The sequence below is a fragment of the Salvelinus alpinus genome, chromosome 8, assembly GCF_045679555.1.
Source record: "Salvelinus alpinus chromosome 8, SLU_Salpinus.1, whole genome shotgun sequence".
Lineage (NCBI taxonomy): Eukaryota > Metazoa > Chordata > Actinopteri > Salmoniformes > Salmonidae > Salvelinus > Salvelinus alpinus.
The window spans coordinates 17,570,800-17,597,589 of NC_092093.1; the positions used below are offsets into that span (position 1 = coordinate 17,570,800).

Genomic DNA, 26,790 nt, shown 5'->3' on the forward strand with positions numbered 1-26,790 from the left:
GGCACACCCTAGCCCCTGGGCTCTCTCTCTCAAATCGTTCATCTGAGGCTTCTTCAGCGTCAACACTGTCATTATGTAGATGAGGCCTGGTGACCACTTCCTGTGTGTCAGAGGGAAGAGTGGTTCCTACCACACAGCCTTTGAGGCAGAGGGCTTCTCCTATTGGCTGTCGCGTCCCTTATGACAAAACTCCCTCACAGCCAGGGCGTCAGTCAGGGGACCACCACAAAACATCTATTTTTAGAGTTATTTTCTTTCATACAACCCAGTGAATGTGACCTTACATACACTAAAAGTTTTAGAACATCTACTCATTCAAGGGTTTTTCTTTATTTTGACTATTTTCTACAATGTAGAATAATAGTGAAGACATCAAAACTATGAAATAACACATATGGAATCATGTAGTAACCAAAAAAAATGTGTTCAACAAATCAAAATATATTTTATATTTGAGATTCTTCAAACTAGCCACCCTTTGCCTTGATGACAGCTTTGCACACTCTTGGCATTCTCTCAACTAGCTTCATGAGGTAGTCACCTGTATTGCATTTCAATTAACAGGTGTGCCTTCTTAAAAGTTAATTTGTAGAATTTCTTCCCTTCTTAATGCATTTGAGCCAATCAGTTGTGTTGTGACAAGGTAGGGAGGTATACAGAAGACAGCCCTATTTGGTAAAAGACCAAGTCCATAATATGGCAAGAACAGATCAAATAAGCAAAGAGAAACGACAGTCCATCATTACTTTAAGACATCAAGGTCAGTCAATCTGTAAAATGTCAAGAACTTTGAAAGTTTCTCCATGTGTAATCGCAAAAACCATCAAGTGCTATGATGAAACTGGGTCTCATGAGGACCACCACAGGAAAGGAAGACCCAGAGTTACCTCTGCTGCAGAGGATAAGTTCATTAGTTACCAGCCTCAGAAATTGCAGCCCAAATAGATACTTCACAGAGTTCAGGTAACATACATCTCAACATCAACTGTTCAGAGGAGACTGTGTGAATCAGGCCTTCATGGTGTAATTGCTGCAAAGAAACCCCTACTAAAGGACACCAATAATAAGAAGAGACTTGCTTGGGCCAAGAAACACAAGCAATGGACATTAGACCAGTGGAAATGTGTCCTTTAGTCTGGAGTCCAAATTGGAGATTTTTGGTCCCAACCTCTGTGTCTTTATGAGAAGCATGTGGGTGAACGGATCATCTCCGCACGTGTATTTCCCACCGTAAAGCATGGAGGAGGTGGTGTTATGGTGTGGTGTGTCAGCGATTTATTTAGAATTCAAAGCCCACTTAACCAGCATGGGTACCCCAGCATTCTGCAGCGATACGCCATCCCATCTGGTTTGGGCTTAGTGGGACTATCATTTGTTTTTCAACAGGACAATGACCCAACACACCTCTAGGCTGTGTAAGGGCTATTTGACTAAGAAGGAGAGTGATGGAGTGCTGGATTAGATGACCTGGCCTCCACAATCACCTGACATCAACCAAATTGAGATGGTTTGGGATGAGTCGGACAGCAGAATGAAGGAAAAGCAGACAGAAGTGCTCAGCATATGTGGGAACTCCTTCAAGACAGTAGGAAAAGCATTCCAGGTGAAGCTGGTTGAGAGAATGCCAAGAGTGTGCAAAGCTGTCATCAAGGCAAAGGGTGGCTTGAAGAATCTCAAATATAAGATAAATTTTGATTTAACACTTTTTTGGTTACTACATGAGTAGTTATTTCATAGTTTTGATGTCTTCACTATTATTCTACAATGTACAAAATAGTAAAAATAAAGAAAAACCCTTGAATGAGTAGGTGTTCTAAAACCTTTAACCGGTAGTGTATGTAAGGTTATGGGCTCCCGAGTGGTGCAGCCGTCTAAGGCAATGCATCTCAGTGCTAGAGGCGTCACTATAGACCCTTGTTTGATTCCAGACTGTATCACAACCGGCCGTGATTGGGAGTCCCATAGGGCGGCGCACAATTGGCCCAGCGTCATCCGGGTTTGGCCGGGCTAGGCCGTCATTGTAATTAAGAATTTGTTCTCAACTGACTTGCCTAGTTAAATAAAAAGGTAAAAAATTATCTGCTTCATTAAGGAGGGACAGTTCTCTCTGCTTCATTAAGGAGGGACAGTTCTCTCTGCTTCATTAAGGAGGGACAGTTCTCTCTGCTTCATTAAGGAGGGACAGTTCTCTCTGCTTCATTAAGGAGGGACAGTTCTCTCCGCTTCATTAAGGAGGGACAGTTCTCTCTGCTTCATTAAGGAGGGACAGTTCTCTCTGCTTCATTTAGGAGGGACAGTTCTCTCTGCTTCATTAAGGAATCAATATTTGGAATACTTTTATTTAGAGCCACAAAGGAACCAACTATTTCAGTGGTCATACAGGTGGCTTGGACTAATGAGTCTTCATGAGTCATTAATATAATACTCGTTAACAAACACGTGTGTGTGTGTGTGTGTGTGTGTGAGACTCACCTGTGGACGTAATGCAGTTGGTGCACTGAGTCGATGGCCAGCACCATCTCAGCCAGGTAGAATCTTGCCATGTCCTCCGGCAACCTGTCTTCAAACTTACTAAGCAGGGTGAGAAGGTCCCCACCCACATAATAATCCATCACCAGGTACTGCGGAGAGAGGAGGGGAGGAGAGAATAAATCTCTCAGTAGTAGTAGTAGTAGTAATACTGTACAATAGTGTACAAGTAACATTCTCTGTATTCCTCTAGTGTTCCCCCACTTCCTCCCTCCATCTTCCAACTTTACTTTCTTCAGGCCTCCCTCTTTCTCCTTAGTCTTTTTTGTCAACCACCCATCCCTCCCTCTTTTACCGTCAACCACCCATCCATCCCTCTTTTACCGTCAACCATCCATCCCTCCTTTACCGTCAACCACCCTTCCATCCCTCTTTTACCGTCAACCATCCATCCCTCCCTCTTTTACCGTCAACCACCCATCCCTCCCTCTTTTACAGTCAACCATCCATCCCTCCCTCCTTTAACAGTCAACCACCCATCCCTCCTTTACCGTCAACCACCCATCCCTCCTTTACCGTCAACCACCCATCCCTCCTTTACCGTCAACCACCCATCCCTCCTTTACCGTCAACCACCCATCCCTCCTTTACCGTCAACCACCCATCCCTCCTTTACCGTCAACCACCCATCCCTCCTTTACCGTCAACCACCCATCCCTCCTTTACCGTCAACCACCCATCCCTCCTTTACCGTCAACCACCCATCCCTCCTTTACCGTCAACCACCCATCCCTCCTTTACCGTCAACCACCCATCCCTCCTTTACCGTCAACCACCCATCCCTCCTTTACCGTCAACCACCCATCCCTCCTTTACCGTCAACCACCCATCCCTCCTTTACCGTCAACCACCCATCCCTCCTTTACCGTCAACCACCCATCCCTCCTTTACCGTCAACCACCCATCCCTCCTTTACCGTCAACCACCCATCCCTCCTTTACCGTCAACCACCCATCCCTCCTTTACCGTCAACCACCCATCCCTCCTTTACCGTCAACCACCCATCCCTCCTTTACCGTCAACCACCCATCCCTCCTTTACCGTCAACCACCCATCCCTCCTTTACCGTCAACCACCCATCCCTCCTTTACCGTCAACCACCCATCCCTCCTTTACCGTCAACCACCCATCCCTCCTTTACCGTCAACCACCCATCCCTCCTTTACCGTCAACCACCCATCCCTCCTTTACCGTCAACCACCCATCCCTCCTTTACCGTCAACCACCCATCCCTCCTTTACCGTCAACCACCCATCCCTCCTTTACCGTCAACCACCCATCCCTCCTTTACCGTCAACCACCCATCCCTCCTTTACCGTCAACCACCCATCCCTCCTTTACCGTCAACCACCCATCCCTCCTTTACCGTCAACCACCCATCCCTCCTTTACCGTCAACCATCCATCCCTCCTTTACCGTCAACCACCCATCCCTCCTTTACCGTCAACCACCCATCCCTCCTTTACCGTCAACCACCCATCCCTCCTTTACCGTCAACCACCCATCCCTCCTTTACCGTCAACCATCCATCCCTCCTTTACCGTCATCCATCCATCCCTCCTTTACCGTCAACCATCCATCCCTCCTTTACCGTCATCCACCCATCCCTCCTTTACCGTCAACCACCCATCCCTCCTTTACCGTCATCATATTATTAATTTCATTCCGGCCTCTTCACAGCTTGTGTACATCCCAAATGGAACCCTCTTCCCTATATATTGCACTACTTTTGGCCAGTGCCATATGCCATTTGGAAGCAACCCTTTACACCCCTTAAAATCAGTGGTCATACTTTAGACCAGAGTCCTATTGGCAATAGGTTACGATTTGGGATGCAGACATACCATATATTGAAACCCATATGAATAGAGGGGAAGTTAGTGGAGATCTTACCAGGAAGTTGTCGTCCTGGAAGGCGTAGTGCAGGGTGGTGATCCACTGGCTGTCCCCGTTCACCAGCACGTCGCGCTCCTCCCGGAAACACGCCGTCTGAGGGAGAGGTCAAAGGGTAACCATTATATAAACAGAATGTACTGTAGCTACTCTCGTTGGCACACACTTCGGTCCATCACACTTCGGTCCAACCTGTGTGTGTACTGAATTCCTGTGTCTGCTAGTGGTGGACAACCATAGAATTAATAGATTATATTTCTATCTTTATGTGGGAAACATCGTTTCAGATCCTTTAGGGGTCAATTAAGTATTTTCAATTCAATTACACTTTCTAACAAACTTATAAAATAGTCAAATTCATATATTTCCATCTGTATGAACAACCTATAGCTAGACTATGTCATGAGGTACATTAATGAGGACATGGGTTTGAGAGTAGCGTTTATATTGCAGACAGTTTCCCATGTCCAGAGACAGCCAAACACAGTGGGGAGTTCGGTTCTATGAGCCCGAGGTATGAAAACTGCAAGCCCAGGAGAACACTGTGAACAGCTACACAGACACAGACCACTGTGAACAGCTGCCAATTAAAAGAAAAGCACAGCAGCAACAGATATACTGAGTTCACTGGTTCGAATCCCCAAGCCAACTAGGTGAAGAATCTGTCGATGTGCCCTTGAGCAAGGCACTTAACCCTAATTGCTGCTGTAAGTCTCTCTGGATAAGAGCGTCTGCTAAATGACTAAAATGTAAATACACTGAACACGATCGCTCTCTCATACTGCAAATAGGTTCTAAAGTTTAATTAAGTTATGTACTCAAATTCACATTTAATATTCTAAACTTGAGACATGCACATGTAACTGACAATTATATGAACATTTTGCATTGAATGTTTAATGCAATGTTTCTGGAAAAGCCAAGGAGTTACATAACGCTAACTCAACGTAGTATCCAGCCCTGAGTAGTGCTGTAATGCTATGGCTGTTGTTAGTATTTACCCCAGAGTAGCAAATGCTATAATACTATTGCTGTTAGCATTTAGCCCTGCTCTAATGCTATCGCGATTGTTAGCATTTAGCGCTGCTGTAACATTATGGCAGTTGTTAGCATTTAGCCCTGCTGTAATGTTATGGCGGTTGTTAGCATTTAGCTCTGCTGAAATGCTATGGCAGTTGTTAGTATTTTGCCCTGCTGTAATGCTACGGCGGTTGTTAGCATTTAGCGCTGCTGTAACGGTGTAATGCTATGGCGGTTGTTAGCATTTAGTCCTACTGTAATGCTATGGCGGTTGTTAGCATTTAACACTGCTGTAATGCTATGGCGGTTGTTGTTACTAGCCAGAACTCACCTCAGCTCTCTTCAGCATCTCCCACTTATTGAGGATCTTCATGGCAAACACCTTGTCTGCATTCTTCACCTTAACCACAGCAACCTACAGGAAGCATGGGAGAGAAGGAGAGTTTGAGGAGAGAAAGTTTCCATCCACCATATTAATTACATCTTTCCTGTAATGTTCAATAGGGCAAACCATGGGAAATAAATCCACTCAGTTCCAGAACGTTTTCTCCCTACTGAACATGACCCACTCCTGTTAGATCAGGAAAGGGGAGTGAATGAGGGCAGAAGGGAAGTGAGCATCTTTGTGGAATGAAACATGGCCATAGAGTCAGAGGAGAAGAGGAAGAGAAAGGAAGGCGGACAGGAAGTGACCTAGGACATGAAGGTAGTGACCCCTGAGACACACACAGCAGGGATATTTCAGCTCAACGTGCCATAGAGTCAGAGGAGAAGTGGAGAAGAGGAAGAGAAAGGAAGGCGGACAGGAAGTGACCTAGGACATGAAGGTAGTGACCCGAGACACACACAGCAGGGATCTTTCAGCTCAACGTGCCATAGCCGCACGGCAGCACAGATAACACTCATTACAATGGGTTTGCAGCAAGGATAGGAAAGCTAGCTGGCTAAACTACTGTTAAGTGATAACGTCTCCAACACAACCCCAGTCAGCCCCCATTGTTAGACCTGAGTGTAGTAAAGAGCATTCCTAAAACGAGTTGAGTTGCAACTGTAGAGAGGCCAGAGGACTTCAGCTAGCAGGATTCTTCTCTCCTGCCTGCCTGCCTGTCTGCCAGCCAGAGGACACAAGAGAAAGCCTTCTTCACTTCAGCTTCCCCACAACTCCCTCCTCCACCACGGGAGGAATTTAAACCACCAATCATCCCTACAGTCACACACACAAGCACGTATGTACGTACGCACATACACGCAAACACACGCGAAAGTACACGCAACACACACAATAAAAAACACACTCGGCCTTATTGGAGTCTGAGATTAAGAAAAATAAGGAGAATGCTAAATTCAACGCAATGACAACATTCCTCCGCTGTTTGGGTTTCTCCTGCGGGTCTGATGTGGGTGGAGGAGGAGAGGAGGGGAAGCTTCTTGGCAGTGTCCCTGTGTATAGCGTGTGTAATCCCCCCACCCCGTTTTCTTAGCTTTCACCACTCAGACATGTGTCGGAGCTTGACATGTACGACAGCTGTAGTGTTATAAAAGCAATTAATCAGGAGAGCCAAAACATCACGCACAGACACCTAAATCTCTCTCCCAACGAACAGACAGACGCGGTCTCTCTCCCAGCTGACTATGAGAAGACCCTGCTCATAAATGTCCTCTTTCACCTCCGTTTTCAGTTCACACAGCTTCCCACTTCTTACTCTTCCGTAGAGTTGACCATTTTTCCTGAACCTTTCCCAAATATCCCAGGTTTTTCAGAAATCCCATTTTGAGATTCCCTCCCTGCTTATTACCTTCCGGAATTCTCCAACTGGTATTTCTGAGGGAAAAAACTGGGAACTTTAGGAACATTTTTCAGAAATACCAGTAGGAGGATTCCTTAACCAGAAGAGAATAAGCAGCCTCAAAATGGGATTTCTGAAAAACCTGAGACATTTTCTGGAATTCTGCTGAACTCCTCCGTGGTAAAGGTGGTCATCAGTGGATGTGAATGGTCTTACTCCGCCCTATCTGAGATATCTACTGCAGCCCTCATTCTCCACATACAACACCCGTTCTGCCAGTCACATTCTGTTAAAGGTCCCCAAAGCACACACATCCCTGGGTCGCTCCTCTTTTCAGTTCGCTGCAGCTAGTGACTGGAACGAGCTGCAACAAACACTCAAACTGGAGTTTTATCTCAATCTCTTCATTCAAAGACTCAATCATGGACACTCTTACTGACAGTTGTGGCTGCTTTGTATGATGTATTCTTGTCTCTACCTTCTTCACCTTTGTGCTGTTGACTTTGCCCAATAATGTTTGTACCATGTTTTTGTGCTGCTACCATGTTGTGTTGCTACCATGCTGTGTTGTCATGTTTTGCTGTTATGTTGTCGTCTCTTTATGTAGTGTTGTGCCTTGTTGTGATGTGTGTTTGGTCCTATATTTATTTTGCATTTTATTAATTTTTTATCCCAGCCCCCGTCCCTGTAGGAGGCCTTTTGCCTTTTGGTAGGACGTCATTATAAATAAAAATTTGTTCTAAACTGCCTTGCCTAGTTAAATAAAGGTTAAATAAAAAAGAAATAAAAATGGTAGATAACCTTTCAGTTAGTTACACTATGATGGCTTTCCACTGGAATGACATAAGAGGGACTGGCCAGAGACCTTTCAAATCATAATGACCTCATTATCATTAAGTAGATCTAATCCTACAGTCTTTGCCTGCCGACCACTGGAAACTGTTGTTGTGAATAGGCCTGTGATTGTAAATACTTTTAAATTTAATTAACTAATTACACAAATCCAGCCACTTTTTCTGGCTAACTCAAAAGCTTTGATTAGCATGTAGGCTACAGATACTAGGCTATATGAAATAAACTGGCAGATCTGGGCCTGTTCACACAGCACAGAAGGCACAGAGACTTAGGCCTCTTCAACACAAGCTGCTAGAGGAGACACAGTAAACACAGGGGCCTATATCATAAATACAATAAGTAGAGGCAATCAACCGTGAGGCTGTAGCCTGGCACTGGGCTAGGGACCAGGGCTGGGGCACAACCATGTAGTTCTTCCACTCACCGTGAAATAAAACCCCAATAAAAAGTGTGTGAAAGAGGCCATAGGGGCCTCAGCACTGGGCATAGCTCCAACCAACCTGCTCCACCACACCTGGGTTCAAACAATATTCCAAGTCTTTCCAATACTTTGAGCTTTTGCTCTAGCCTGCCAGATAGGTAGAGTTTGCCGGTGTGGAACTATTCCAGTGGTGTATGAAGCCAGGCAAGCTCAATCAACCACAGATAAAGTATTGAAATGATTTCAAATAGTATTTGATCCCAGGTCTGCCAGCAGCACAGCAGCTAGCCTAACAAACTATAATATACAACGACCATGTGTCACACATCATGAAACCTTATATAGCTGAGTTTCTGCTACCATCGCTAGCTACCTGCCTAGCTCACCAACATTCCCCGGGTTTGACATCACACACAATAGAAGACATAATAAAAATGATATTTCAACTCAGGCCCCCAAGCTGTGAATAAGAAAAATAAAGGGTTGGTTTAAGATATAAAAAAAACATAATTATTTTCTTCTTCCACAATGATGGTGAAGAAGAGATCAAAGCATTATCTTACATGTTGAGTCATGCAGATAGCATGTAGCCTAGCAGCCAGCCTTGCTGCTGAAATCACAGAGCAGGGGTAGACAACTCAGAAAATATTGATAATAATTTGTACACCGCAAATTGAAACAAAAAAATTTGATTGTATTTGAAAATAACAATCATTTCATACCTATATTACATCGAGACACCATCACATACATTTTATTTGTGTGAATACTTGGGAACAGATTTCCTAAATTAAGAAATGTTTAGACTGAATTCCTGACTATATTGTATTTGCATGCATTGTTTGGTTGTTGTATTTGTTTCTAAGCCTTATGGAGGCTACACTTAAAATGCTTTGGTCTTTGCTGATGTCTTGCAAGATTTATATCAAATAAACTTCCTGGTGAAATAAAATTATTTAAAAAAACGTACAATAAAAAAGGCACAAAAAAGGCTTACCTCTCCAAAGGCTCCTCGTCCAATCACCTTGAGGATTTCAAAGTCCTCCTTGTGTAGGCGCATCTGTTTGACCATGGAGGTGAAGGGTTTGGCTGCAGGACAGAGAGAGAGAGAGAGAGAAGTTAGCATTCTGGGGACTCATTTATAAATCGTGCGTAGCGTAGGTAAATATTGTGTAGGCTACGCCAGTTTTCATACAAAAGTTGGCATTTATACAAAATGTTACTTGACCCGAGAATACGCAAACAATTGTGCATCATCAAGATTAAATTCATAAAACTGAGAATAAAAAAAATATTGCTGTATATTTAAAATGTGACAAAGCAAGTGTCACTAGTAGTGATTTCAGGTGTGTCTCTTCCTGGCTGTCAGCCCTGTATGCCGAGGGGTTAATATAGGGTTAACCTATTGAGATAAGGTTGATATAGGGTCAATCTATTATTTTGACTGCTAAGATCTTGTAGTAAATGACAGTGGTCCGGATGTACAGAGGGCAGTGATAAATGGTCTATTGTTACCCTCACATTTACCCTAGCCTAGCACTCAGGGCGGAAATGGACCAAAGCTGGAGCCAAAACACAAGCAGCATTTCCCTACTTTGTGGAGAAAGGCCATTCATCCACTTCCTTGTTTACTGGATCGATCCTCCAATAAACCTGAGGTAGACTGCCAGTGGGTTGGTTGGCTCACCAGGGTAGGAATACTGTAGGAGTAGGAGATTGTTAAGTTCTATTTAACATAATAAAGATGTATTTAATGTCTATAGGTTTAGTTGTTAGGATTTGGCCTCGGCCTACAGATCTGTGGAGCACTTTGCTTAGGTCAACCCTTTTGCACTTGTAAGCAGAACACCTGGTTCACATCAAATTGTAATTCATTCATTCATTCCATCCATCCACTTGTTAGTCTTCCAGCCTGGTCCAGTTATCAAAATCCAGGGTGATCCAGAGGTCCCTGGCTCCCCTGTCAGAGGCCCTGCAAAGGTCACAGCCAGCCAGGGGAAGTCCCTTGATCTTCTCACTATCCACAGAGAACAGACCAGACCAAAACACCGCCCCACAACAACAACCTTTACTGATAGGCTACTACTTCATTACTACAACACACAGACGAGCTACTACTTCATTACTACAACACACAGACAGGCTACTACTTCATTACTACAACACACAGACAGGCTACTACTTCATTACTACAACACACAGACGAGCTACTAGTTCATTACTACAACACACAGACAGGCTACTACTTCATTACTACAACACACAGACAGGCTACTACTTCATTACTACAACACACAGACGAGCTACTACTTCATTACTACAACACACAGACAGGCTACTACTTCATTACTACAACACACAGACGAGCTACTACTTCATTACTACAACACACAGACGAGCTACTACTTCATTACTACAACACACAGACAGGCTACTACTTCATTACTACAACACACAGACGAGCTACTACTTCATTACTACAACACACAGACAGGCTACTACTTCATTACTACAACACACAGACAGGCTACTACTTCATTACTACAACACACAGACAGGCTACTACTTCATTACTACAACACACAGACAGGCTACTACTTCATTACTACAACACACAGACGGGCTACTAGTTCATTACTACAACACACAGACGGGCTACTAGTTCATTACTACAACACACAGACAGGCTACTACTTCATTACTACAACACACAGACGGGCTACTAGTTCATTACTACAACACACAGACGGGCTACTACTTCATTACTACAACACACCAACAGGTTACTACTTCATTACTACAACACACAGACAGGCTACTACTTCATTACTACAACACAGACAGGCTACTACTTCATTACTACAACACACAGACAGGCTACTACTTCATTACTACAACACAGACAGGCTACTACTTCATTACTACAACACACAGACAGGCTACTACAACACACAGACAGGCTACTACTTCATTACTACAACACACAGACAGGCTACTACTTCATTACTACAACAGACAGGTTACTACAACACACAGACAGGCTACTACTTCATTACTACAACACATACAGGGGAAAGGCAGGGCTTTCAGTTACTGTGTGGTATGATGAATACCGATGTCCCTTCAGTGTTTATTTGTATTGTAAGATTGCGCGTTTTTCAACAACTGAAAATAATTTGGGAAATTGCATTAGCAATTACTGGGTTTTCAACAAATATTTCACAAGAGTCTGACATTTTCCTTATGTCCGGCGTCCACATTGTTGGAAGTAGAAGGAGCCGACGCTTAGCTTGGCACACACTTCTCACTTTACTTGTTGCCATGACTTCACACATTCGGCCTGGCTCTGTTCAGGAAAAATATTCTCCAAACATAGGCCCCTGTGAAAAAGGGAAATGCCTGCTGAAATAAAACAAACATCCAGAGAGCTCAACCTCTCCCTTATTCCCCCACTCTTCTCCCAGCCAGCCAGTTAGGCCTAGTTGGCATGGCAGGGAGATAGCCAGTCTGCCCTACCTGGCACACAGCTCTGCTATCACACACCAATCACTGGCCGGTACAAACCACTGGTATACAGTGCCTTCGGAAAGTATTCAGACCCCTTGACTTTTCCCCACATTGTTCGGTTACACCCTTATTCTAAAAAAATAAGAAAAAAATATTCTAAATTTACACACCATACCCCATAATGACATATTGAAAAATAAAAAATAAATATGAAGTATTCAGATCCTTTACTCAGTACTTTGTTGAAGCACCTTTGGCACCGATTACAGCCTCAAGTCTTCATGGGTATGACGCTACAAGCTTGGCACACTTGTATTTGGGGAGTTTCTCCCATTGTTCTCTGCAGATCCTCTCAAGCTCTGTCAGGTTAAATGAGGATCGTCTCTGCACAGCTATTTTCAGGTCTCTCCAGAGATGTTTGATCAGGTTTAAGTCCGGCCTCTGGCTGGGCCACTCAAGGACATTCAGAGACGTGTCCCGAAGCCACTCCTGCATTGTCCTGGCTGCATGCTTAGGGTTGTTGTCCTGTTGGGAGGTGAACCTTCGCCCCAGTCTGAGGTCCTTAGCACTAAGGAGCAGGTTTTCATCAAGAATCTCTCTGTAGTTTGCTCCGTTCATCTTTGCCTCGATCCTAACTAGTCTCCCAGTTCCTGCTGCTGAAAAACATCCCCACAGCATGATGCTGCCACCACCATGCTTCACCATAGGGATGGTGCCAGGTTTCCTAGCCTAGACGTGACGCTCGTCATTCAGGCCAAAGAGTTCAATCTTGGTTTCATCAGACCAGAGATTCTTGTTTCTCATGTTCTGAGAGTCTTTAGATGCCTTTTGGCAAATTCCAAGCGGCCTGTCTTGTGCGTTTTACTGAGGTGTGGCTTCCATCTGGTCAGTCTACCATAAAGGCCTAATTGGTGGAGTGCTGCAGAGATGGTTGTCCTTCTGGAAGGGTCTCCCACCTCCACAGAGCTCTGTCAGAGTGATCATCGGGTTCTTGGTCACCTCCCTGACCAAGACCCTTCTCCCCCTATTGCTCGGTTTGGCTGGGTGGCCAGCTCTAGGAAGAGTCTTGGTTGTTCCAAACTTCTTCCATTTACGAATGATGGAGGCCACTGTGTTCTTGGGGACCTTCAATACTGCATAATTGTTTTGGTACCCTTCCCCAGATCTGTGCCTCGACACAATCCTGTCTCTGAGCTCTACGTACAATTCCTTCGACCTCATGGCTTCGTTTTTGCTCTGCCATGCACTGTCAACTGTGGGACCTGATATAGACAGTTGTATGCCTTTCCAAATCATGTCCAATCAATTGAATTTACCACAGGTGGACTCCAATCAAGTTGTGGAAACATCTCAAGGCTGATAAATGAAAACAGGATGCACCTGAGCTCAATTTCGAGTTTCATAGCAAAGGGTCTGAATACTTATGTAAATAAGGTATTTTTGTTTTTAATACATTTATAAAAACCTATTTTTGCTTTGTAATTATGGGGTACTGTGTGTAGATTGCTGAGGAAATTGCTTTATTTATTCCATTTTAGAATAAGGCTGTAACGCAACAAAATGTGGAAAAAGTAAAGAGGTCTGAATACTTTGTGAAGGCACTGTATATAAACACTGTACCCGATAAAGTCATGAAATTGAAGACAACTGACCGCAGATCAGCTTCTAATATGTAGGTAGTCGCTCATCAGACCTGCTTCAACTGACCCCAAGTCTGCTACGATGTGTAGGGGCTACTAAGGGAGAGGGGTAGGGGAGACACTTACTGCAGTTCACTGATGAGTGGGTAAAGTGAGGCAAACATTGGCAAAACCACCAAGATGATGAGAAAGTCTATCTGAAAGCCCAGAAAACTAGCCAAGCCACTACCACTACAAATGGCCTGAAGAGAGACCAACTCCCTTTCCTTAAAGCTGACATGCACAGTTGTGCTCGTAGTTAAAGGGTGCCTCACTAGGAGTGTACAGAGCAAATTCCAGCCCAGGACTGACGATATCAGTTACTTCCTAAGAAATAAATAACAGCAGTCAATTTCCACAGAACGAGCCTAGCATACATTCCGGTGCAGAAAGGCTTATTACAAAGGCAAGCCCACAGCCGCCTTGCGAGAGTGTTGATCAGTCTGATTTATAAATGGAAACCATTTGTGTGGATGTAGTGAACTTGAACACGAGATTAGTTACTAGGCCTAGACACATGCAGTCTCATACATACACAGCGCCAGTCTCGCTCAGATTTACCCAACGATCATGTGCCGATTTGTCCAACAGTGAAGAAATGTACATTGTGACATCACACCCTTTTTACTCCGAGCTTCAGACAAAGGTCTTCCAGTTCTACATCTTTATCTTCACTATCAAAATATACAGGTCGGCCAAACACAGCAACAGTTGCTATGTCAAGGTGTGGCGCAAGTCAGTTTGTAGTACTTTAAATGTGACTATCCAACCAAACCGTGACTTTGTCTGGAGCTCTTTCTTTTCTTTGATGGTTTTGCGAGAGCTTTGCAACGGAGTTCACTGTTACTAGAGAGAGACTGACAATGTCACTAATATGAGCCAATATGAGTGTTTCGGTGGTCAGAAACACCACATGATTTGTGAGTGACTGTATGCAGAACAACTGGAAAAACATGAGTAGGCCCTACTAATCCACAGACGGACTGGTTCAGCCCAGATGCTACTCCTTAGCCAGATCCAGGTCCATTAGAAGAAGTTTATTATCCACAGACACTACGATGCAGCGGAATGAAAATTTGGTACTTCTGTAGAGCGTAGACAAGTGTGTTCATTCACCTAATGTCATGGTCAATATGGTAACCGGGCGTCACCGTAGCGTTCTGTGCTTTCAATACTGTGTGTTTAGGCCTAGGCCTGCGTGCGTAAGCAGGTGTGCGTGTTCTTTTAAACGAGTCCCTCTCCATATGTGCTGGCCTGCATACATGTGCCAATGTAAATTTGCTCTACCATCTCTGCACTTGAAACAAAAACAAGTACCGTACAGGAGAGAGAAGATCCTACATCCATTACAGAGAGGGGGGACATCTGGAAGCCATGAGGGAATATTTATGGCCAGTGAGGTAACAACAAAAAAATGCTGTCTCCAGGAGAAAGACACAGAGACAGACAGACATACAGATAGATACAGATAGATACAGACAGAGACAGATAGATACAGACAGAGACAGACAGAGACAGACAGAGACAGACAGAGACAGACAGAGACAGACAGAGACAGACAGAGACAGACAGAGACAGATACCTTCTGCTTCCCTCCTCCTCCATTGTATTACAAAATCTCTTGTATTGGCATAATATAAAATATAGGGTGATAGTTCTAGCCTTTCACTGGTCACCTAATAAGGGATCTGTATCCAGACGGCTACCTTTCCCCTCAAACTCAAAATGGCTGTATGACCTGAGGACTTGACGGCGTCAGCAGTATCTAACACATTTATACAAAAGCTGCCTTCTCAGTCTCTATTGAATAGGAGATTCTTTATTTCAACTGGACATCCTCGTCAAATAAATTATCAAATTAGGCTACAAATTTAGCAGGGTTAACCGCTGCACAGTCAGTGGTGCCGTCGTCCGGGGAAACCGCTGCACAGTCAGTGGTGCCGTCGACAAAAATAACATGTGTACTTTCCAATAAGCTACTACCCAAGCAGCTTCTAACGAGAGGGACCCAAGCAGCTTCTAACGAGAGGGACCCAAGCAGCTTCTAACGAGAGGGACCCAAGCAGCTTCTAGCGAGAGGGACCCAAGCAGCTTCTAGCGAGAGGGACCCAAGCAGCTTCTAGCGAGAGGGACCCAAGCAGCTTCTAGCGAGAGGGACCCAAGCAGCTTCTAGCGAGAGGGACCGAAGCAGCTTCTAGCGAGAGGGACCCAAGCGTCAACCATGAATGTTATGGAAAACGCTGCACACTGCTGTTCATGCTCCCAGGTGATTTTATACAGCGTTTCAACCCTCAGGTCTTCATCAGGCATCCATATCCCAGATGGGGTTGGAAGATCCTATATATAGGGGCAGTGCTCAGTGACATCTCTTCCTGAAACAGGAGGTAAAAATATATACGGTTTACAGCAAGTGTCAACCAGCCAGGCAACTGTTTAGCCATTACGTCACAAATAGCTTTAAAACATCCTGTAAATGACCCAAAATACAGGTGAAAATGTACCCCTTCAGGTAGCAGTCTCCACTGATGTGAATAAGCCAAGGGGACTTCAATAGAATCCAAAGCATGTATTTTGTCATGTGTGATATATATGCCATATGTCAGCCCATCATCGAGAGGAGGGTGCAACCATTAAATCATTAACAAGTACCTAAATACATAAACATGTCTGGAATCCTGGGAATCACTTACATAGCACGCAAACATGCAACGGAGCACTAAATTGACTTTATTGCTGCACTGCGCACCAGTGACACCAGATTTCCAAGAGCTATGTCGTCCCAATCCCCCCCAAGCCTTCCAAAGTACTAGGAGACCAGGGCATGAAATGGGGCGCTGTAACGGTTTTCTTCGGTGGAAGAAGGAGAGGACCAAAGCGCAGCGTGGTAAGTGTCCATAATGTTTAATTAAAGACAATAAACTGAACACTTCCGAATACAAAACAACAAACGTGAAAACCGAAACAGTTCTATCTGGTGCAGACACACAAAGCATGAAAACAACCACCCAACAAAACACAATAGAACACAGGCTACCTAAATATGGTTCCCAATCAGAGACAACACAAAACACCTGCCTCTGATTGAGAACCATATCAGGCCAAACACAGAAATAGGAAAAACATAGAAATACAAAACTAGACTGCCCACCCCAACTCACGCCCTGACTATACTAAATAAAGACACAACAAAGGAAATAAAGGTCAGAACGTGACAGGCGCTTTCCAAATGGTACCCTTTAAAGTGCACTACTTTTGACCACACGATTACGCAAAAACTCCAGTAAGTCGATGAACTCATCTTGTTCACATTTTGTCCGATGTGTAGCAGGGACGTAGGCGTAGTCCGAGCCGGTTTGGAAACGGAACAGGCTGTGCCTCACTTTCGCTGTGGTTAACACACAAACAGGATACTTCACATATGAAGAAAGCTGAGGAGAGGCGGGTGGGGACTAGACAAACTGATTAGATCGGCGTTGGGTCATGACTACTGTAAGGCTACGCATCAAGCAAAATGCCAGCATGATGAGAACATCGGCTTACTGGAGTTTCTGTTTTGGCGTAATGTGAAACACATGACACCTCAGCTCAACATGAACTGTCTGGCAGAGTTCAGCCTAGATTGACAGATACACTGTTTAGTTACACAATTGTATCATTTGGAGGCTACACAAACCCTTTGGGCATAATACTTTTTTAAACATCTGAGACATTAAGGTCTAGACTATGTGGGCCATGGTAGAGAAGTTCTGACAGTACATATTCATTTCAGAGGTCATGGTCAGGAATGTCTCCCTACTGGTGTCAGAAGTGGGATCCTACCTACTGCCACACCGATGCAGTCACTTTAATAACTCTACCTACATGTACATATTACCTCAACTAACCGGTGCCCCCGCACATTCCAAGATGGCGTAGCAGTCGGACGTGTGTTTTGTGTGTTTTGTCTTGTCCCGTGTAAATAATCGTTTTCCTCGTTTTTTCCGTTTATATTTTAATCTCACTTTCCATCTACGGACTGAATATACTCTCCTGCAACCCCCAACACCCAATGTGGTACGGATCTGCTATTTTTATACTTTAGAACCGGAACCCCCATCAGAAGCTAGCCAGCTAACTAACTACTAGCTAGTTATCAGTTAGTCACTGGTAGTGGTCTTTACCGTTAACTCGGACACCAGCCAGCCTCAGCTTGGTCAATACATGCCAGTCTGCACAGCGCGATATCAACCCAGAGAATATCGGACTGCTTTTTCTCTACCAAATCTCCAGATTACTACCGCAAGCTCTGGACCTTTACACCGGATCAGATAGCTAGCTGCAATCTGAGTGGCTACTCCTGGCTAACGTCTCTGTCCCGAAGCAAGCAACAGTTAGCCTTGAGCTAGCCTCGAGCTAGGCCAATCTCCCGGCTAGCCGAAGAGGTCCTCCGGCTAATTCTTGTGCTACAATACATATTTTGCCAATTGGCCTGGACCTTTTTTTGCCGACACAGAGCCCTGCCAATCCATCACAACTGGTCTAAATCAGCTACAAGCTAATTTAGCCATTTTTTGCCGCTGCTAGCAGCTTTTACATTCTGCACAGACACCAGCCCTGTTATTAGCCTGGATATTACTCACCAATTTACCAGCATCGGACTGTCTCTCGACAACAACGCCGGATTCCTGCCGTAATCCCTGAGCCACTACTTCTGATCCTCACAGCTAGCTTGCAGCTAGCGCAGCTAGCGCCACTGCCACGAAGCTAGCACCAGTTAGCAAACACAATTCTACAATTCACAACCTCTCTTTCGCCATCGCCATCCGGCTTGGATTCTCTGTCGACACGACCACGTCTGGTCTGCAGACGAGTGCCCCACCCGCTGTGCCCTCAACCGGCCTCCGTCTGAGCAGACCCCCTCCGTCTGAGCAGACCACCCCCCGGGCTACTAACTTTAAACGCCGCGTGCTAGCTTAGTGGAGGCCTCCCTGCTCCATCTACGGCTGCCCCCTGGACACTATGATCACTTGGCTACATAGCTGATGCCTGCTTGACTGTCCATTAATTCACGGTACTCCATTCTGTTTATTTGTGTTTTATCTGTCGGCTCTGTGCTTTAACTCAGGATCTGTGTGTAGTTAATCCGACCCTCTCTGCCTAGTCGTCGCCATTTTTACCTGTTGTTGCTGTGTTAGACTAGCACCCTGTTATTGCTGCTGTTATCTTACCTGTTGTTTTAGCTAGCTCTCCCAATCAAGACCTGCAATCACTTTATGCCTTATTGTATGTCTCTCTCAAATATCAATATGCCTTGCATACTGTTGTTCAGGCTAGTTATCATTATCATTGTTTTGGTTTGCAATGGACCCCGTAGTTCCACTCTCCGTACCTCTGATACCTCCTTTGTCCCACCCCCCACACATGCGGTGCCCTCACCCATTGAGACCAGCATGTCCAGAGATACAACCTCTCTTATCATCACCCAGTGCCTGGGCTTGCCTCCGCTGTACCCGTGCCCCACCATACCCCTGTCTGCACATTATGCCCAGAATCTATTCTACCACGCCCATAAATCTGCTCCTTTTATTCTTTGTCCCCAACGCTCTAGGCGACCAGTTTTGATAGCCTTTAGCCGCACCCTCATCCTACTACTCCTCTGTTCCTCGGGTGATGTGGAGGTAAACCCAGGCCCTGCATGTCCCCAGTCACCCTCATTTGTTGACTTCTGTGATCGAAAAAGCCTTGGCCTCATGCATGTCAACATCAGAAGCCTCCTCCCTAAGTTTGCCTTACTCACCGCTTTAGCACACTCTGCCAACCCTGATGTCCTTGCCGTGTCCGAATCCTGGCTTAGGAAGGCCACCAAAAATTCTGGGATTTCCATACCCAACTATAACACTTTCCGTCAAGATAGAACTGCCAAAGGGGGAGGAGTTGCAATCTACTGCAGAGATAGCCTGCAAAGTTCTGTCATACTTTCCAGGTCTATGCCCAAACAGTTCGAACTTCTAATTTTAAAAATTAATCTCTCCAGAAATAAGTCTCTCACTGTTGCCGCCTGCTACCGACCCCCCTCAGCTCCCAGCTGTGCCCTGGACACCATCTGTGAATTGATCGCTCCCCATCTAGCTTCAGAGTTTGTTCTGTTAGGTGACCTAAACTGGGATATGCTTAACACCCCGGCAGTCCTACAATCCAAGCTTGATGCCCTCAATCTCACACAAATCATCAAGGAACCCACCAGGTACAACCCTAAATCCGTAAACATGGGCACCCTAATAGACATTATCCTGACCAACCTGCCCTCCAAATACACCTCTGCTGTCTTCAATCAAGATCTCAGCGATCACTGCCTCATTGCCTGTATCCGCCACGGGTCCGCGGTCAAACGACCACCCCTCATCACTGTCAAACGCTCCCTAAAACACTTCTGCGAGCAGGCCTTTCTAATCGACCTGGCCCGGGTACCCTGGAAGGATATTGACCTCATCCCGTCAGTTGAGGATGCCTGGTCATTCTTTAAAAGTTACTTCCTCACCATATTAGACAAGCATGCTCCGTTCAAAAAATGCAGAACCAAGAACAGATATAGCCCTTGGTTCACTCCAGACCTGACTGCCCTCGACCAGCACAAAAACATCCTGTGGCGAACTGCAATAGCATCGAAGAGCCCCCGCGATATGCAACTGTTCAGGGAAGTCAGGAACCAATACACGCAGTCAGTCAGGAAAGCAAAGGCCAGCTTTTTCAAGCAGAAATTTGCATCCTGTAGCTCTAACTCCAAAAAGTTCTGGGATACTGTAAAGTCCATGGAGAACAAGAGCACCTCCTCCCAGCTGCCCACTGCACTGAGGCTAGGTAACACGGTCACCACTGATAAGTCCGTGATAATCGAAAACTTCAACAAACATTTCTCAATGGCTGGCCATGCCTTCCTCCTGGCGACTCCAACCCTGGCCAACAGCCCCGCCCCCCCCGCTGCTACTCGCCCAAGCCTCCCCAGCTTCTCCTTTACCCATATCCAGATAGCAGATGTTCTGAAAGAGCTGGAAAACCTGGACCCATACAAATCAGCTGGGCTTGACAATCTGGACCCCCTATTTCTGAAACTGTCCGCCGCCATTGTCGCACCCCCTATTACCAGCCTGTTCAACCTCTCCTTCGTATCATCTGAGATCCCCAAGGATTGGAAAGCTGCCGCGGTCATCCCCCTCTTCAAAGGGGGAGACACCCTGGACCCAAACTGTTACAGACCTATATCCATCCTGCCCTGCCTATCTAAGGTCTTCGAAAGCCAAGTCAACAAACAGATCACTGACCATCTCGAATCCCACCGTACCTTCTCCGCTGTGCAATCCGGTTTCCGAGCCGGTCACGGGTGCACCTCAGCCACGCTCAAGGTACTAAACGATATCATAACCGCCATCGATAAAAGACATTACTGTGCAGCCGTCTTCATCGACCTGGCCAATGTTTTCGACTCTGTCAATCACCATATTCTTATCGTCAGACTCAGTAGCCTCGGTTTTTCTAATGACTGCCTTGCCTGGTTCACCAACTACTTTGCAGACAGAATTCAGTGTGTCAAATCGGAGGGCATGTTGTCCGGTCCTCTGGCAGTCTCTATGGGGGTACCACAGGGTTCAATTCTCGGGCCGACTCTTTTCTCTGTATACATCAATGATGTTGCTCTTGCTGCGGGCGATTCCCTGATCCACCTCTACGCAGACGACACCATTCTATATACTTCCGGCCCTTCCTTGGACACTGTGCTATCTAACCTCCAAACGAGCTTCAATGCCATACAACACTCCTTCCGTGGCCTCCAACTGCTCTTAAACGCTAGTAAAACCAAATGCATGCTTTTCAACCGTTCGCTGCCTGCACCCGCACGCCCGACTAGCATCACCACCCTGGACGGTTCCGACCTAGAATATGTGGACATCTATAAGTACCTAGGTGTCTGGCTAGACTGCAAACTCTCCTTCCAGACTCATATCAAACATCTCCAATCCAAAATCAAATCAAGAATCGGCTTTCTATTCCGCAACAAAGCCTCCTTCACTCACGCCGCCAAACTTACCCTAGTAAAACTGACTATCCTACCGATCCTCGACTTCGGCGATGTCATCTACAAAATAGCTTCCAATACTCTACTCAGCAAACTGGATGCAGTTTATCACAGTGCCATTCGTTTTGTTACTAAAGCACCTTATACGACCCACCACTGCGACCTGTATGCCCTAGTCGGCTGGCCCTCGCTACATGTTCGTCGTCAGACCCACTGGCTCCAGGTCATCTACAAGGCTATGCTAGGTAAAGTGCCGCCTTATCTCAGTTCACTGGTCACGATGGCTACACCCACCCGCAGCACGCGCTCCAGCAGGTGTATCTCACTGATCATCCCTAAAGCCAAAACCTCATTTGGACGCCTTTCCTTCCAGTTCTCTGCTGCTTGCGACTGGAACGAATTGCAAAAATCTCTGAAGTTGGAGACTTTTATCTCCCTCAACAACTTTAAAAATCTGCTATCCGAGCAGCTAACCGATCGCTGCAGCTGTACATAGTCCATCTGTAAACTACCCACCCAATTTACCTACCTCACCCCCATACTGCTTTTATTTATTTACTTTTCTGCTCTTTTGCACACCAGTATCTCTTCTTGCACATGATCATCTGATGATTTATCACTCCAGTGTTAATCTGCTAAATTGTAATTATTCGATTTATTGCCTACCTCATGCCTTTTGCACACATTGTATATAGATTCTCTTTTTTTTCTACCATGTTATTGACTTGTTTATTGTTTACTCCATGTGTAACTCTGTGTTGTCTGTTCACACTGCTATGCTTTATCTTGGCCAGGTCGCAGTTGCAAATGAGAACTTGTTCTCAACTAGCCTACCTGGTTAAATAAAGGTGAAATAAAAAATATAAAAAAATAAACATTGACTCTGTACTGGTACCCCCCTGTATATAGTCTCACTATTGCTATTTTACTGCTGCTCTTTAATTACTTGTTACTTTTGTTTCTTATTCTTATCCATATTTATTTTTAAACTGCATTGTTGGTTAGGGGCTCGTAAGTAAGCATTTCACTGTAAGGTCTACACCAGTTGTATTCGGCGCATGTGACTAATAAAATTTGATTTGATCGTCTGTCATTACAAACCCCACTGAACACAGCCAACTTACTTTATCGTGTTCTTATTTCTTTATCTTGTGGGTTTTTGTTCTACCTTGTCATTTTTACTATTACATTGTTGTTGATTACTGCATTGTTGGGGTTAGAGCTTTAGGAAAGACATTTCACAGAAGTTAACATTAAAACTTGAAACTTAAGAGAGATTTGTTTAGAGGGGACTTAACCGCCTCGGGGGACTTCTTGAGACATGTGGACCATTCAGGAGGGTGAGCGAGAGAGAGATACAGCTGTGAGGGAATCGGCTGGCTTTACTGATAGTAGAACACAAGTGCCCATTTCTCAAATGAAAGAACACATGAGTTTACTGGTCTCTATGAGTCCTCCAAGGCCAGAGCCGGGGCCTACATATCAGATCGCTCTGGGAGGTGAAGAAGGGGGTTCCTCAGTCCCAGTCCTTATAACATGCCCCGTGATGGAATGAACTGGATAGAACACAATAAGGCCAACAGCTAAAGGTAATGCTGACCTTCAAAGACGTGTCAGTGTCAGAAAATATTGTCAGTTGATTGCTACTGTAACCTTGAGAAGTAGGTGAGACAACTCTCTCCCTCCCCAATGAACTACCTAAATGACCTGAAACACAAAGGAAGGCTAGCCTAGCACCCCCTGCCCGCTGCCTACTGTAGCCCTCGAGAAGTGTGCAGTAGGTTATCCACCTCGGCTTAAAGGGGGTCTGCTGAACTTCTTCATTTGGCCTCGTTTTTCCGGTCATTAGGAAATGCAGCGGCCATGACTGAAGCCAAACGAGGGGGGGGGGGGGTAATGTGGGTGTTTCTTGTGTGTGTTCGCACGTGGCAAGCGTTTGCATATTCACTCCGCCAAAACAGTACACAGTTTCAGTCACTCACCTTTCTAGATAACTTGAAACAGTCTAACCAGGTCTTGTGTGTTGAAGTCAGCTAGTGCTAGTCAACTTCTTTTGCCAATTACATTCTGCCAGCTTAGCTGGCAAAGTTGGTTTCACATTGGAAAGCCTCTCTCAGGGTTTAGTTAGGGACCATCAAGAAATGACAATGTAAATGGGACAATATTTTTATGTTGCACATCTTTTCCACCATCCATAGAATCTTATTCATTAAGATCCAAAAGGCCAAACTGACCCTAGATCACTACCTGGGGATAGTGGAGGACGGTGTAAGGGCTCAGACACAGCAATAGCGTTTGGTGGCCGAGAGTACTTAGCACCTCTGAATGTAACTTGTGAAACTAGTGCGCAGGCTAATAAAAGGAAGTGCTGGTTCCACAGTCATGACCTAACCCAGGGAGTATTGGAAGTATTACATAGTACTGACCTGCAAGCTGTCTTCTGTTACTGATACGAAGAAAGGGTTTTAGACCAGACAGTGTTTAAGGACAGTGACATGACAGATGTAGGCTAGGCCTTTCTCTTGGGCCAAGTCATTTTCAGTTATCCATTGCAGGTGCCTTAGGTTCCGAACAAGGATACAATGTGTACAAAAGAGGTGCCGCGCAGTTGAAACTCTGAAGAATCCTACAACATTACCACGTTCTGCCTACAAGAATAAACGAGGGGGACAAAAACCTATATTTACACTCCTCTGCAGTCCTTCGGTTCACAGCATATCAGACACTTTCTAGGCCACAACCAATCCCTACGGCAGAGAACACTACTAATTATATCTCTCTGAAGGAACTACGGTGTCAATTCTGAAACTTGTAACCATAAGCAGCAAGCATCCCCGAAAATATGCCTCTGGCTACAACCCGGACGTGTATCAACGTGCACCTCGCTCAGGAGGAAGACAAAAGACAAATGTAACTGCTCATAAATTAATTATATTTCAAAGAGAAGATATTTCAAAATTGCTTGTATTAGATGAGTGCCCGAGGTGAAGAAGTCTTTTGACTGCAGTCAGTGGTTGTAACCAGGTTGATTTGAAGGCCAGGAGTTGTTCGGTTCTTGTTTCTGACATAATAACATAATCAAATGACTGAGTAACAAGCCAATCTGTGATGCATGCCAACAGTATGTGAGCCGTCCACAACAACACCCCTTCATACCCTGCCCATTCCTCCTATTCTCCTGAGGACAGGCCAGACATGTTTATGTAGATGTGGTCCTTACAAGAGTACAAAATCAGATTGTCATAAATAGGCTAATCTTTTTTCACAGCACAGTGACTGACATCACAAGGGAAGTGGTTTGTCTGTGTATAACGTATTACCATCCTATAGCCAGGTTATAACGTATTACCATCGTATATCCAGGTTATAACGTATTACCATCCTATAGCCAGGTTATAACGTATTACCATCCTACAGCCAGGTTATAACGTATTACCATCCTATAGCCAGGTTATAACGTATTACCATCCTATAGCCAGGTTATAACGTATTACCATCCTATAGCCAGGTTATAACGTATTACCATCCTATAGCCAGGTTATAACGTATTACCATCCTATAGCCAGGTTATAACGTATTACCATCCTATAGCCAGGTTATAACGTATTACCATCCTATAGCCAGGTTATAACGTATTACCATCCTATAGCCAGGTTATAACGTATTACCATCCTATAGCCAGGTTATAACGTATTACCATCCTATAGCCAGGTTATAACGTATTACCATCCTACAGCCAGGTTATAACGTATTACCATCCTACAGCCAGGTTATAACGTATTACCATCCTATAGCCAGGTTATAACGTATTACCATCCTATAGCCAGGTTATAACGTATTACCATCCTATAGCCAGGTTATAACGTATTACCATACTATAGCCAGGTTATAACGTATTACCATACTATAGCCAGGTTACAACGTATTACCATACTATAACCAGGTTACAACGTATTACCATACTATAACCAGGTTATAACGTATTACCATACTATAACCAGGATATAACGTATTACCATACTATAACCAGGTTATAACGTATTACCATACTATAACCAGGTTACAACTTATTACCATACTATAACCAGGTTATAACTTATTACCATACTATAACCAGGTTACAACTTATTACCATACTATAACCAGGTTACAACTTATTACCATACTATAACCAGGTTATAACTTATTACCATACTATAACTAGGTTATAACTTATTACCATACTATAACTAGGTTATAACTTATTACCATACTATAACTAGGTTACAACTAATTGTTATAAGAATAACAACAAGTTATTGTTACCACTTTCATTTGTGCTATAATGGCAAAATGCTACCAACAGTTCTCTGCACTTTTAGTCAATTTATTGCCCCGGCTAAATTGTACAGCTTTTTGAATAGCATTACAGGCCCCATACTTGGCTCACTATATCAGACAGGCTTATTGAGGACCACTTAGGAGACACAAATTTGCACAAACCTGGACCACGCATTTATTTTTTACATAAGGATATTATTCACCAAGCAATTAAGGGTACGAATCTAGCTGAAGGGTCTAAATTAAAACAGGGCATATGGATGGGTATTATCATTAAGATACCTAAGCATTTACGTCTGGAAAAGCTTTTAACAGGAATTCAACAATACCATTTTTTTTAAGTGTGAAGTGATTTTCTAATCTGTAGCCAGAAGGAACACGGGACTATTTTTTATTTAACTAAGCAAGTCAGTTAAGAACAAATTCTTATTACAAATGACGGGCTACCAAAAGGCCCCCTGCAGGGACGGAGTCTGGGATGAAAAACTAAAATATAGGAACACACACACACACACACACACACACACACACACACACACACACACACACACACACACACACACACACACACACACACACACACACACACACACACACACACACACACACACACACACACACACAAAGAGAGACCTAAAATGTGTGAGACTATAAATGGAGTGTGTGTATGCACATGTTATGGGAGTATTAAAAAGAGCAACTGCCCCTAAAACTAGGGATGTGGAATGG

The 26,790-nt window shown here is 44.6% G+C and overlaps 1 protein-coding gene across 10 annotated transcripts in view; it reads right to left on the minus strand.

The window, feature by feature from the left end:
* The window catches only part of LOC139582647 (serine/threonine-protein kinase MRCK alpha-like), a 115,472-nt gene that overhangs the window by 67,874 nt on the left and 20,808 nt on the right, over positions 1 to 26,790 (minus strand). For all 10 annotated transcript variants that reach the window (XM_071412824.1, XM_071412823.1, XM_071412825.1 and 7 more), the window contains 4 exons: positions 9,503 to 9,594; positions 5,774 to 5,857; positions 4,423 to 4,518; positions 2,473 to 2,621 (listed from right to left, as the gene is read on the minus strand). In XM_071412824.1, the coding sequence (XP_071268925.1) occupies positions 2,473 to 2,621; positions 4,423 to 4,518; positions 5,774 to 5,857; positions 9,503 to 9,594 (421 nt within the window). The remainder of the gene's footprint in view (positions 1 to 2,472; positions 2,622 to 4,422; positions 4,519 to 5,773; positions 5,858 to 9,502; positions 9,595 to 26,790) is intronic.